The 15,043-nt window shown below is 39.6% G+C and overlaps 1 protein-coding gene across 1 annotated transcript in view; it reads right to left on the minus strand.

Moving 5' to 3' along the window:
• Positions 1 to 13,061, minus strand: part of LOC139532323 (ATP-binding cassette sub-family C member 4-like) — a 46,442-nt gene extending 33,381 nt beyond the window's left edge. The window contains exons 1-7 of the mRNA XM_071329783.1: positions 12,710 to 13,061; positions 4,345 to 4,455; positions 3,550 to 3,670; positions 3,157 to 3,381; positions 2,980 to 3,069; positions 2,310 to 2,473; positions 1,814 to 1,939 (exon numbers count right to left, since the gene is read on the minus strand). Coding sequence (XP_071185884.1) covers positions 1,814 to 1,939; positions 2,310 to 2,473; positions 2,980 to 3,069; positions 3,157 to 3,381; positions 3,550 to 3,670; positions 4,345 to 4,455; positions 12,710 to 12,783 — 911 coding nt within the window. The 5' untranslated portion in view covers positions 12,784 to 13,061. The remainder of the gene's footprint in view (positions 1 to 1,813; positions 1,940 to 2,309; positions 2,474 to 2,979; positions 3,070 to 3,156; positions 3,382 to 3,549; positions 3,671 to 4,344; positions 4,456 to 12,709) is intronic.
• Positions 13,062 to 15,043: the final 1,982 nt, after the last annotated feature.

Consider the following 15,043-nt stretch of genomic DNA (forward strand, 5'->3'; position numbering starts at 1 on the left):
GGAGATGTTCGAAATTACAAGATAATTTGGCCAACTTAATGTAAATTTGCCAACCTGTTTTATGTACGTACACATAACTGCACGAGACGACAAAATGATAGCACAATTCGTAGCATGTTTTGATACAAGAAGCGGGAGTGAGTTTTTAGCGAATCAGAATGCAGAGCACAATGCACCAAAAAAAAAAAAAAAATGCATTATGAAAATCCGCGAAATAGCGAATCCGCGATAAGTGAACCGCGAAGTGGCGAGGGATCACTGTATAACAAAGTATTGAGATAAACTTTTGTTATTGACCAAATACTTATTTTCCACCATAATTTGCAAATAAATTCATAAAAAATCCTACAATGTGATTTTCTCGTATTTTTATTTCTCATTTTGTCTGTCATGGTTGAAGTGTACCTATGATGAAAATTACAGGACTCTCTCATCTTTTTAAGTGGGAGAACTTGCACAATTGGTGGCTGACTAAATACTTTTTTGCCCCACTGTAAGTTCAAAGATGAAAAAGCCTGGAAGGAGGAGAGATGACTAGAAACGATTCGGTTGGCCGTTTTATGTGTGGATTAATTGTCGGAGTAGAGGACCTTGTGCATTTCAGGTAAAATAACAACTCAATGTTTATATCCCAGGACATATTAGCTAGCAACAGCAAGCTAGCTAAATCGGACAAATTAGCTAGCAAGTGCAAGATAACTAGCTAAATTGCCATACATGTTTAATTATTTTTGACCTGTCACCAAATGAATGTAATTGGTTCAGAGTTTGTTTTGATATTTTAACCTGCGTGTCGTGATCGCGTTTGGTGTAGGGGGACAAAATAAATTTGCGCACGATGGCGCACGCGCACAGCCGGTTTGGGTTCCGTGTTACGATCCTAACAATTTACGTATGGATTTTCTTACGATCCTAATGATACGTATGTTCAACCAATTGGCAGGTATCTGGCTCCATAAGCGCTCCTTGATGTAGCATGGGCAACATTGTCCATCTCCTCAAATGTATCTGCCGTTGCGAATGTTAAGACCACTCTGAGGTACATCAATCTACAGGTTGAACATGGTGATATTGTAGACTTCTAAATTGATAGTGCAGTTTGTTTAGGTGATTTTACAGCTAACTAGCTATTTTACATGCTGATATTGTCTTTGATATTACTGTGTAATCTGTGCTACTGTGTAATCTGTGCTATCTAGCTATCTAGCTAGCCAGCCCATGGGGAGAGCATTGCATTGTGAATTTTGTAGTTGACTTGAGCTGGAACAGATTTACACAATGATTTTCCATGTTGCTACCAACCTTATTATAACATTAGTTTACAAACAATATTGTTCTCACATACTAGTGTTACTTAACACTGTAAATTAAAGGAACGAGGGGTTTTGGGTGGATTTCTCCTTTAAGTTGAACATGTGCTCTTTATGACAGAATGTTAAAATTAGGTGAAATAAGTTACACTACCCAGAAGGTATTCATTTGGTGGAACGACCCATTTACTTTCTGGTCTTCGATATTCCCTTTTGAAAACAACAGGTGCAAACATGCAAAAAAGTTATTTTCAATTTAAATCAATACATATTTATTATCCCATATGGGGAAATTCATGTAAATATATAGCTGCAAACAGCCATGGCGGGGTTCAAGCACCATGGCTCCACGGCACCACCATCCAGACAAAATGGACTGTACAAGGAATGCGAATGTTAAAGGGATCAATCCCATCTAGCTGGGGGACCTTGGTTTATCATACCATTTGTGTATCTAGCTAATAGAAATAAACATATACCATTTATGTTACTGTAGTTTTTACCTTCGGACTTCATTGACCAGTGCTGAGAAGGGCTTCTCCCAGGCATACATTTTGATGATCCTGATTCCAGACACCACTTCATTCATGGTGCGTATTCTACTGTCTGTGAGGACAGCAGTTTTACTCCTGCAAGGAAAGGAGTTCACTCAGTCAGTTCAGACATATCTCCTTGTGAACAAAAACTTCTGACGTTTCCTGAGTTTAATGAACCGATGGCAATGTACAATCAGAGAAGGTTTCATAACGCCTAACTTTTCTTCACACGTGCTTGAAGTGTTCCAAGAGGTAATCATTACAGTCAAAACTGAAAAGGGGTTTAAAACATGGACATCATTAACATATAGGTTGACCTAAGGTAGCTCTATGACATAATCATTGAAGCATAGGAACCACTCACTGAAACATGTTGCCCCCTACAGATAAGAACAGTCAACTTCTACTAAGACCCCACTCTGACTGTAAATTCAAGTCATGTCATGTAACGTATGTAATTCACCTGAGGGAGCCAAAGAGCTTTCCAAACATGGTCTGTAGTGGCATAAGGAACAAAAGGACAGCCACGCCTGCCAGGCACGACGGGCCAATCTCATACCACAGGAGTATGATAACCACCACAGCCTGCAGAGGTGCTATCCAGAGGTAGTGCAGATTGGTGGTCACCTACAAAGACCAGTAATCCTTGGTTAATTTAGCTGTTACATAATGTTTCTAAGTAGTTGCATTTAGCACAACATAGATGATATGATCCTTCGAGCTGGATTCATGACCTAATACAACAGGCCACGCTTGTCATAATCTTCATACCACCGAAGAAGCTGCATGGGCTCCCCATGTTATATACATTTATATTCTTTCAGTCTGGTTTGAGTTTAGCATCGAACTATTGTAAACATTTGTGCTAAGCAACCATCTGCATTTTCCATTCATCCATGACTTTGTTCTCTCCGTCTGGATTTAACTTATGTACTTTTAACTTATGTACGGACAGGATGACAAGACGGCTCAAATATTGGTGCATTCCATTCCTGTACATTTGATGAAGTGTCAATTGTCATATAAGCTACAGCCATACTCTTCAGAAACCTATGGAATGAACTGAGGGAGATGATGTGCTCAACCATTTCATCCAATGAAAGCTCATGTCTTCATGCACTTCCTGCATTTACCTCATCAAACCTGTTGACATCGTTGGATAGCAGGTTCACTATTTGGCCCGTGGTTGTTCTTCCCATCGCTGCACTGCTGAGACACAGGGCCTATGGGGGAATTCAAATTACTAGTAAATTGTTCTTAAAGATTTTAATTTGTATAATGCTGTATGCAAGTATGCAGCGTAGAATGACCTTCTTGTAGATCATGTGACACATGGCCACTCGTATCTTCATGCCGGTCCTCAGGACGTGGTAGAAGTAGAGACTTTGGAGGACGGTCAGTGCAACGGTGGACAGAGAGACACCAGCAGCGTAGCCAAAGGCCTCATAGAGTGCGTCCATATTATCAGGATCGTACTTCTCAAAGTATTGGATCAGCTTTCCCAAGAACACTGGCTGGATCACCTTAACCACCTCCTATTGGGGGAACAAGAGAGAGGTAGAGCGATTTCAACCTGAACTCAAATCCACTTAATTACACTGTAAAAGCTGACATATATGGATAGATAACCCACTCACCATGTACCGTAGGTACATAGATCAAATGTTCTTTTAAAAAACAGGCAAACGTATATTTCTACATACTACAGTGAAACTAAAGATCCCCAGCACTGCGTAGGGTTTCCCATAGCACTTCACGATGGCTTTGGTGAGTTTGGGCATCCGCAGTTCCTTGGCAGCCATTCGAACCTCCTTATCCCAATGTCTGTAAAGATTAGCACATTGTTAAGACTATGATCAGAAAACAGAACACAGGCCATTCATATTTGTGTCATCTCTACCTGGGGCTATTTGGAGCCTAAATACACAATGGTGCTAAGTTCAGTGGTATAGCATAAAACTCCAAATGGAGCCAGGGAAAGTCATCAATCAACGCTCAGGAAACAAAACAAAAAAAGACCAACAATACAATAAGGGATGTAAACAATGAAGAGGGAAAGGGCTAGGCTAGGGGATAGGGCTAGGCTAGGGGATATGGCTAAAGGATAGGCCTATGGGATAGGGCTAGGCTAGGGGATAGATCTGGGAGATGGGGATAGGGCTAGGGGATAGGGCTAGGCTAGGGGATAGGACTAGGCTAGAAGATAAGGGGATATGGCTGGGGTATAAGCCTAGGGGATAGGGCTAGGCTAGGGGATATGGCTAAAGGATAGGCCTATGGGATAGGGCTAGGCTAGGGGATAGATCTGGGAGATGGGGATATGGCTAGGGGATAGGGCTAGGCTAGGGGCTAGGACTAGGCTAGAAGATAAGGGGATATGGCTGGGGGATAAGGCTAGGGGATAGGGCTAGGCTAGGAGATAAGGCTAGGCTAGGGGATATGGCTAGGTTAGGGGAGAGGCCCAGGGAAAAATAGAGCTGGGCCACAGTATGTCATACCTCTGTAGTTCCTCTCCCAGGCCCTGAGAAGCATCATCGGGAAGCACTTGGTACATGTCATCTTCCTCTAGCCTCCGCTTATTTCCAATACTGAATAAAGGGGTTACCCAACTGATAGAGAAGAAAAAGGAGGGAGAGAGAGACAGAGCAGGTTAATTAACCAATGTATCAATTAACCAATGCAATAGCCAATTAACCATGCATTAAGTAACCAATGTATTAATTAGCCAGTGCAATAACCAATTAACTAATGCAATAATTAACCAATGCACATTGAGGAAAGAGAAAACACAAAACAGGAAGTGGATGTGTATGAGCAACATTTAATCCAAGAACCCCAACGTCACAATGCACTGTACTCAATGTTCTGCTTTATGTTTTTTATTTTATTAGTATATACATGTAGTAGGAGGGCCTGGTTTGTTTGCACTGCCCTACGACAACTTGGTTGAAGAGTAACAAATTAAATGTACCTTAAATAAATAGCTTTATCTTTTTACGAATGACTGCTTCAGGGTTCAAGTGTTAACCAATAGCTCATTTGTTTTAGTTGTGTCAGCCAACTTTACGTGACCTCAGCCACTCTCCCTCAGCAGTGTCACTGATTTAGGAATTAGTATGGAACAAAGAATATCCTATTACAGGTGGCAACTGTAGCGTGATCAATATGCATGCAAGAACAATGTTTTTACATCTAAATGCAAGGAGCACTGTGAACTTTCCCCCTTTCTCAGTACCACAAACCACGCCAGCACAATTGTATAAATGTCAACAGAACACGTTTAGTTCGACATGGTGGGATCCATGTGTGTTGGTAAAATTTATTTATGGCCAATTATTGATATAATAATCATCATATCGAAGTAAACTTGGAGTCATGCGATGATATGTTGTGTGGTCCTCCCACTACGACTCGGGAAAGCATGCAGTTTATTAAGCTACAGATTATATCAATTATGATGAACTTCACTGGGTGGTGAATGTGTAAGGTGATTCTCCTTTCCAATAAATATTGAGGGTCTTATTCTGGTGACATGATGATCGATGCTTGGCTGCCGTTTGACAAATACAAATAATATTGGTTATTCATAATAATCTCATAATGTAGATAGACTACCCACACTGCATCAGCGAGCTGTTGGTTAAACACAAGACCAGAGTGGACACATTTGTCATATAACAACAGTTGTGACAAAACCATCAGTAGTGTTGATAAATGTGATGGAAACCCAATTAACTTGTATTTTTCATTCAGTACATGGAAATTGAAAGGCAAAAGTTATTGTTATGTGCACTATGTCCTCACACAGCCTTTTGACAAAAAGTCAGTTTGATGGAAACATCTCAGGTCTAAAATGCGCAAATTGTTTTATAAAGATTTTTGAATATTCACATGGAAATCTGTCACTAATTGGATGGAAACCTAGCTACTGTTACCTTGTTTTTCAGCTTGAAAGAGCATTGCAACTGGTTGCCTCCTTCTAGAAGCAACGACCAGTGTGGAATGGCACATTCAGATCTGGATGTGTCAAATCACAAATCTTCATCTTGCTCAAAACAACCAGTTCATCATACTGTGCATCAACACTGTGCAACATTCTCTCTGAACTATAGTCGTGCTTTATGACACATGGGATAGAAGGTTAACTTTTTGACTGACCTGTGATCAGTTTGCTTGCTATGCTCTACTGATTTTGTGGTGTTTCCTAACCCCGGAAAACACTGAATGGATAATCAGGCAGCATTGAATGGATAATCTGGGGTCTGTGGCCAGCCGCACCACTTAAACTGAAGGATGGGGCTGGAGAAATGTAACCGCTCTCTCAAATATAATAGATGTGGGTCTATGCATTGAGTGACAGTCCATGAGTTATTTTGAAGCTTTACATTGATTGATTACAAAACTCAAAAGACAACAAAAATATAAACAAGAGCAATACAACCATATGTTGGGTTATGATGATAATTGAAATGAACATGTGACAGCAGAGAATATCCAGATAGTGTTTTTTTAAAGAGACTGACACATGGAAAATTCCACCAAAAAACTATTGTTGAAACAGTGCATTCGGAAAGTATTCAGACCCCTTGACTTTTTCCACATTTTGTTACGCTACAGCCTTATTCTAAAATGTATTAAAGGACCACAATACCCCATAATGACAAAGCAAAAACAGGTTTTTAGACATAAACAAATAAATAATTAAATATCACAATGCTTGGACACTTTTACTGATAAAGAACAAACCCGCTCTGTAAAGGGTAGACTTATGTAGGACAATTCATGTACCCTACGAGAGATCCTGAGCAAAACAAATGAAGGTGAACACGGTTTTGACATAGTGGCTCTTGATCAAGGCTTTTGACTTCATCTCGCGAAAATACTTATGGAACGCTATGGCAGCCTATGGGTTCCCAACAAGGTTGATAAACATGGTGAAATGTCAGTATGCCAAGTCTGTATGCCAAGTGAACAGTAAATGGCCACCTGACAGAGGATGTGATCATAAAGTGCGGAGTTAAACAAGGTTGCCCTTGCTCAACCCTATACAGTATGGCTATAAGTCCAAAGGGTGTATTATTAGATCAAGATAAAGTGTCGAGTCTAGGATACGCCGACGACGTGACTGTTCTTGTTCACACACAAAAAGGATTTTGACATTGTCAGAGTACTTTTGGCATTATGAGAAAGTATCTGCTGCAAAGCTAAATCAGGCCAAATCAGAGGCAGTATAGACAGGAAAACCTGAAAAGAAAACTACTTTGGATATAGAGGTAAAGGAACAAATCAAAATATTGGGATTGATTGTGTGCAATAAAGAGTTTGCAGAGAGAAATTGGGAGAAAACGAGTTGGAAGTGAAAGAAGAAGTAAATAAATGATCAAACCGAATTACCAACTTCAAGTCAAGAATCAATATCAACAAAATGTTTAACCTATCCAAAGTGATGTTCTTGAGTACTGTATTTCCTCCCACAGAAAAGTGTGGGAAGAAATGAAACAAAAAATGTTGTTGACTGAGGGCCACCTGCGTGCCGCAGCGGTCTAAGGCACTGTATCGCAGTGCTTGAGGCGTCACTACAGCGCTGGGTACGATCCCAGGCTGGCCGGGAGACCCATGAGGCGGCGCACAATTGGCCCAGAGTCGTCCGAGTTAGAAAAGGGTTTGGCCAGCCAGGATTTCCTTTTCAGCTTTCAGTTGTGCTAACATAATTGCAAAAGGCTTTTCAAATGATCAATTAGCTTTTTAAAATGATAAACTTGGATTAGCTAACACAATGTGCCATTGGAACACAGGAGTGATGGTTGCTGATAATGGGCCTCTGTACGCCTATGTAGATATTCCATTAAAAAAACTGCAGTTTCCAGCTACAACAGTAATTTACAACATTAACAATGTCTACACTGTATTTCTGATCAATTTGATGTTATTTTACTGGACAAAAATGTAGCTTTTCTTTCAAAAACAAGGACATTTCTAACTGACCCCAAACTTTTGAACGGTAGTATATATCACACACACAGTGCCTTCGGAAAGTATTCAAGACCCCTTGACTTTTTCCACATTTTGGTAGGTTACAGCCTTATTTTAAAATGTATTAAATAATTTCCCCCCCGCTCATCAATCAACACACAATACCCCATAATAACAAAGCAAAAAAACGTGTTTTAAATTTTTTTATAAAAATTGTACATTGAAAAAGTTTTTAAAAAACTGATAGCACATAAGTATTCAGACCCTTTACTCAGTACTCTGTTGAAGCACCTTTAGCAGTAATTACAGCCTCAAATCATCTTGGGTATGACACTACAAGCTTGGCACACCTGTATTTGGGGAATTTCTCCCATTCTTAGGGTCGTTGTCCTGTTGGAAGGTGAACCTTCACCCCAGTCTGAGGTCCTGAGAGCTCTGGAGCAGGTTTGCATCAAGGATCTCTGTACTTTGCTCTGTTCATCTTTGCCTCGAGCCTGACTAGTCTCCCAGTCTCTGTCGCTGAAAAACATCCCCACAGCATGATGCTGCCACCACCATGCTTCACCGTAGGTATGGTGCCAGGTTTCCTCCAGACGTGACGCTTGGCATTCAGGGAAAAGAGTTCAATCTTGGTTTCATCAGACCAGAGAATCTTGTTTCTCATGGTATGAGAGTTTTTAGTTGCCTTTTGGCAAACTCCAAGCGGGCTGTCATATGCCTTTTACTGAGGAGCGGCTTCTGTCTGGCCACTCTACCATAAAGGCCTAATTGGTGGAGTGCTGCAGAGATGGTTGTCCTTCTGGAAGGTTCTCCCATCTCCACAGAGGAACTCTAGAGCTCTGTCAGAGTGAGCATCATGTTCTTGGTCACCTCCCTGACCAAAGCCCTTCTCCTCCGATTGCTCAGTTTGACCGGGTGGCCAGCTCTAGGAAGAGTCATGGGGGTTCCAAACTTCTTTCATTTAAGAATGATGGAGGCCACTGTGTTCTTGGGGACCTTCAATTGCTGCAGACATTTTAGGTACCCTTTCGCAGATCTGTTCCTCGACACAATCCAGTCTCTGTGCTCTACAGAGAATTCCTTCGACCTCATGGCTTGGTTTTTGCTCTGACATGCACTGTCAACTGTGGGACCTTATATAGACAGGCGTGTGCCTTTCCAAATCATGTTCAATCAAATTAATTTACCACATGTAGACTCCAATCAAGTTGTAGAAACATCTCAAGGATGATCAATGGAAACAGGATGCACCTGAGCTTAATTTTAAGTATCATAGCAAAGGGTCTGAATACTTATGAATATAAGGTATTTCTGTTTTTTCTTTTTAAGAAATTTGCAAACATTTCAAAAAACCTGTTTTCGCTTTGTCATTATGGGGTATTGTGTGTAGATTGATGAGGAAATATTTGTATTCAATCCATTTTATAATAAGGCTGTATTGTAACATAATGTGGAAAAAGTCAAGGGGTCTGAATACTTCGCTAGGTATGCCTACGTTGGGTTTACATACCACTATGTTCAGGCAACTGTACAAAGTTTCTAACGGTAGCTTGCAAAGTAAACATTATCAGCTAAGTGTACATCGACTCATTTCAGGAAACTAGGCATATGTCGCGCGTCACTACTTCACAGGAGAGGCATTTGAACGTAAACATTTATATTTGATCAAAATGCATTTTTGACCTTCTGGAACATGTGAACTTTTCATCTGCCTTAATAAGATGAAGGAAAAAGGAAACCGCACACTGCTCTTGATAGTATCACCAATATTTAATAAGCTTACGTATCGGCCTCACGTGATACTATCAAGAGCAGTGTGCGGTTTCCTTTTTCCTTCATCTTGTTCAATTGTTTCCATGCACCTGCAAATAAGATTGCTCAGATGTGCGAGTGCCTTTTGAATCTGCCTTAATAACAAACGTGTATGCCATCTGTAAATACAAATAAAATTGTTAAATTACGAGCATAGTTGGTTTAGCCCCGGAAAAAGACAGGAACCTACCTGCTAGCCATTTCTGGCTGAGATAATGGATGGGCTGGACATGTCGAGAGATGAGTTCGGATTGGACTGCCATGTAGCACGCTTCTGTCACTAACTTGTACTATGTGTAGGTCGTTATTTCTAATGTGGCTTAAAAAAAAAAAAAGATATCACGAAGAACTGCAAAAGTGCTGCTCTCCACTTTCTGGAGGGCTGAGTTTGGAAATCAGTGGAATGCCCGGTGGAAGCAGAGTATGATAGCTAAGGAGATTGAGAAAATTCTGGCTTTTGATTGCAAATATGTGGAGGGAGTCAAAAAGAGGACACACAGGCTGTTGTATAAAACACCTTTCTCGAGAGTACATCTTCAAACTAAGGACAACCATGGCATCCGTGACAGGTTAAGAGTCTAGCTATCTACATTTTCAGATATGACCAGTTTCAAATTTTTCAGAAAGTCGTTTTCAATGCAAGTTAAAGCCTCCTCTTAGCCAACTAGCTAACGTTAGCTGGCTGGCTTGATAGCTAATGTTACATGTATGATCTGTGTCGTAATATTATTCGTATCTCGGAGCTATTTGCATTGCTAGTTATAGCTTAATGTTAGCTAGCTAGTTAACATTGAACCTAGTTGGTTAGCTACCTGCAGATTCATGCAGGGTAGTAACATTATGAGTTGGGATTATGGTTCATTGTTTAGCTAGCTAGCTACATGTCTGAACAAAAGACTGCACTATGCAAGTAACCATTTCACTGTACCGTTTACACTTTCTGTGTCCTGTGCATGTGACAAATAAACTTTGATATAGTGTGTGTTTACCAGAGACGGTAATGTGAAGAACAACATGACCTGCACCAAAGTCAAATTAGGATATAAGGTTAGGCCAATGAGACAGTGTCCAAGTAAAAAAAAGTATCTGGTAGAATGCCCTGTTTGTATTTCATCACACTCACAACCGTAAGCTATTTTCTGCAATTAGCTTGCTATTAACTTGTAAATAATGATCTTGTTGTAAGTTTATTTTCCTGTAATAATTCATACAAATTAGCTAAAGTTAAGATGGTCAGCTATATGATATGGTCATTATTTGAAGCTCGAAACGAACCAAAACATTGTTTAGAAAGTTGTATTTAGTTGCCTGGTTTGCTACATTGACACATACTAAATTCATTTTTAAAACAGATGGGTTTATTGGTGTCATGCAGCCTGCAGTTTTTGTGTTTATACTTTTTCATAACGACAATTTCAAGTTTGATGTCGGACGACAATAGAATGTTCATGATGCCACTGTGATAACTGTCTACAGACATGTCGATAGACGCAGTATAAACCAGCCTTTAGTCTTGAAATATTTGGTTGTTCAGTACACTTCTGCACTCCCTCTGTTTAGCACATGGCCTCATGTGAATCCTTAAAGAGATGGGAAGGGCTAAGGCTTACTTATGAGGGTGTGAACTATGCTGAATGAGTGTAGACAAAGAGCTCTCCAGTAGGTGTACCAAAACATTCAAGGACCATTTTCTCAAAAGTGGGGTTACAAGTTAATCAACTTTCAAAGCAGAATAACTTTTCCATTGATCCTCTGTAGTGTATGATATACAATTTTCTAGCTCTGAGGCTTTACTTCTATCCAATGTAAAAAACACCATTTCAAATGTTGCTACATAAGACCGAATCGAGCTGGTAGGTCACAAATGGGCCCTTCTACTGCTCGACAGGCAGAGCCCATAAATTATTGGGAAATTCACCTAAAACACTCATACTTGTCAGGTATAGTTCACTTTTATGTCACTCAAATATACAATTAATGGTGGCCAATACAGATATATCTTGAGGCTACCCTCACTTATCTGTAATTACATGATCAATTGATGTTTACTCATCATGAACACCATGCAGTTATTTGCTGTATAACTCTGATGATAGAGCTAAACGTGCACAATTGTTTGGCATGGAAAAATTGTAAATGTGTAGTTCTAACTATTCGTAGCATATCATACATTTTTCAAATTCCTGACATATTGTACGTTTGCAAATTCATAACATATTGTACACTTTGAAAATGTTTAACATATTGTACGAATTGCAATTCATAACATATCATACGAAATGGACATCCACAAATTAATACATCCATACGAAATGTTACATATCATACTAAATGGAGTCTATACTGTAGGATTTACATACATAACCATACAAAATGATCTGAGACCAGGTTGCTTCAAGAGGTTATTAATGATACTGTATTACAATCAAATAGTTAATATCAACATTTACTTAACAATCCCTTGAAAACGGCAAGCAGTTGTCAATGGTTTTAGCAGGCAAATCAAATGCTCTGCAACTTATTGTGAACTTTTATTGATTTTCTATAAAACAAATTATCAAGGCAACTACTGTAGCTAGCTTCTTGTAAACTTGCTAGCTACTTCAGTGCACATGCAGCAGCTACTATTCCTGGGATTCACATAAAACACACAGACACGTTACAAAGTACAGAACAAGACCAACAACATAAGATATGACATTAAGTTCAATAAAAAATTCCCACCAAAATTAAATAAAAGTGATACATAGGAAAGACACCAAGAGACAACAAAAATACTATTTACACACTATTCATATATACATATTTATATATACAGTTAAAGTAGATCTTTAGAAAGAGAGGCGCTGTGATACATTGCGTTTTTTGTATCTGTTTTTTAAAGCTAAACTTGCTTTTTGCCTGAGTAAGCAGTAACCAATGGTGCAGAGCATTCAACTCGGGGCTCTGTGTTCTCTGGAAAATAATTAATAGTTCCATAGAACGCATAGCCAGCCCCTTGTTGATTATCCCTAACTAACTGGCTACTTTCAAAATATCGAGCTACAGTGTTAACTGTAAACAGCGTTGTGTACTTACCAGAAAAACACCCGTGAAAAAAAATTGGCTGTTGTTAATGGATTAAATTGCACATCTCTCTTCAGTTGTTCCATTGTTGTGTAATGACACCATGCCAAAATGTGTAAATAAATTGACCGGTGAGGAGGAGTCTACCGTGTCCAGACGAATTCACATTCATTTTCTGTTTTCAACATCGTTTTAAGCGTTGTTTTACTATTGACAATTACAGATGATTTTGTAATTGTATATCAATGTACTATCCTTACATATAATTATGTAATCTGATTTATTTGTTTCCGTCCCTGAATTGTTTAATCAAAGTTTTCGCCACCAGCTCGTTATATCGGCCATAAAAACTACAACCGGTCTGCCTGACCTGATAAGTCTAGAGCGCATGTGCGCCCAGGGTTGCCAGGTGTTACTAAATTTACAGTCCAATGACTACTTAAAACCCACACACAAGGCCTGAAAACTAGCCCACATTTTTTTTTCGCAGCAAGAGAGGAGTTGCCACATTTAACCAATAAACAATTTCCCCATAACGTTATTGAGCGAATTAAGAAGGAATCTCGACTTAACTTCTAACGACCTAAGCAAAATTCGGTTTACCATCAAATTAACAATTATTGCGAGCTAATGTGACTAATAAATTAATTTGAATATGTCACAAGAGAAAATATAATTTGCCCTTATTAAACTTCAAAAAACGAATGTTAGGCTATTTTCTAGCAATTGTGCCTTTAATATGTGCCAGATGTTAAGACTGCAAACCATTAGAAATGGCCTATCTGCAAGATCATTTCAATAGGCATAGTCTAGGCCTACTGACTAAAATCTGGGTTTATGATTGTAATTCAACTTCGTCATGGTTCGGTTAGCTAGATGCAGGCATCGCCTTACAAAATGATATGACACAAAATAATTTTGGGCTATTAGCCCATACAAACGCACTGAACAGCAGATTCGCTACATGAAACAGATTGTCCCAAAATAAAACGTGTCTGTCAGCAATTGCAACAGAACTGTGACCATAATCATAATTGATAACTTCCCATTTCCTGAACTAAACATGGCCATTAATATTTGCATAATAACACAAGGTTACAACAACAAACTGAAGTTATATGCTATTTACTAAACCCGTTTGCCAGCTCCAGCTAGGCTATACAAGTGGCACAAATTTGCAATGACTCCAGTTATATAATCATTTCCACATATTTATTGTATAAAATGGTAGGCTAGCCTAAATATGCATATAAATAAATAAGCTAATTGATGGCCAACAGATGCAAATTTATAATTCTCCACATTTAATGTCAGTTTCATTCTGGACTTTTCCCCATAACAGAAAAACGTGAGGGAGTTCATTTACTTCCATTTCAAATTGCCACTGGCGCAGCGCTTGAGATCCAAGAACTGAGCATGTGTAAAACCCTTGATCATTTTTTATTTTTTACAAGTCAGTTAAGAACAAATTCTTATTTACAATGATGGCCCGGCCAAACCTTGACGACGCTGGGCTAATTGCGCACCGCCCTATTGGACTCCCAATCCCGGCCGGATGTGATACAGCCTGGATTCGAACCAGGGACCGTAGTGAAGCCTCTTGCACTGAGATGCAGTGCCCTTAGACCACTGCGACACTTGGCTCATCTGGTTTACCATATGTAAAGTTGACATTAGAATGCAGTTTATACCACCTCTGAGGGAATTTATCGTGCTTTGTCACCGTTATTTCTTGATGCGCATCAGCTCTAGCGTGTTAATATGTTTCATGGAAAAAGGGTTGGAAATAGGTGTCTCCATAATGACAATCTAAGCAGCCTACCTGCACGTGCTGACACTCCTCCGTCCTTCCCCACCACTCCCACTCACTCAGAAACAGGCTGCCTCACTGCCTGATAGTCAGCAGCAGCAGGTCACGGTGAAATATATATTTTTATGAAATTGCCGTGGCGGCCGCGTGCAATTTAGAAGCAGCCCAATGCCAATACATTTTCACCCGCGACATATTTTTTGAAAGTAGCCCAATGTGTTCAAAAACAGCAGACATGGCAACCCTGTGTGCGCCCAGTTGCCGCACATGCACAGCAGGCCCGAGCTCGTTTTCCCACTGAGGTATAATAAAAAATCTAAATCAAATGTATTGGTCACATACACGTGTTTAGCCGATGTTGTTGCGGGTGTAGTGAAATTCTTGTGCTTCTAGCTCCGACAGTGCAGTAATATCTAACAAGTAATATCTAAGTTTCACAACATATACCCAAAATACACATACATCTAAGTAAGGAATGGATTAAAAATATATATACATATACACTACCATTCAAAAGTTTGGGGTCACTTAGAAAT

This window comes from Salvelinus alpinus, chromosome 10 (genome assembly GCF_045679555.1).
Source record: "Salvelinus alpinus chromosome 10, SLU_Salpinus.1, whole genome shotgun sequence".
NCBI lineage: Eukaryota > Metazoa > Chordata > Actinopteri > Salmoniformes > Salmonidae > Salvelinus > Salvelinus alpinus.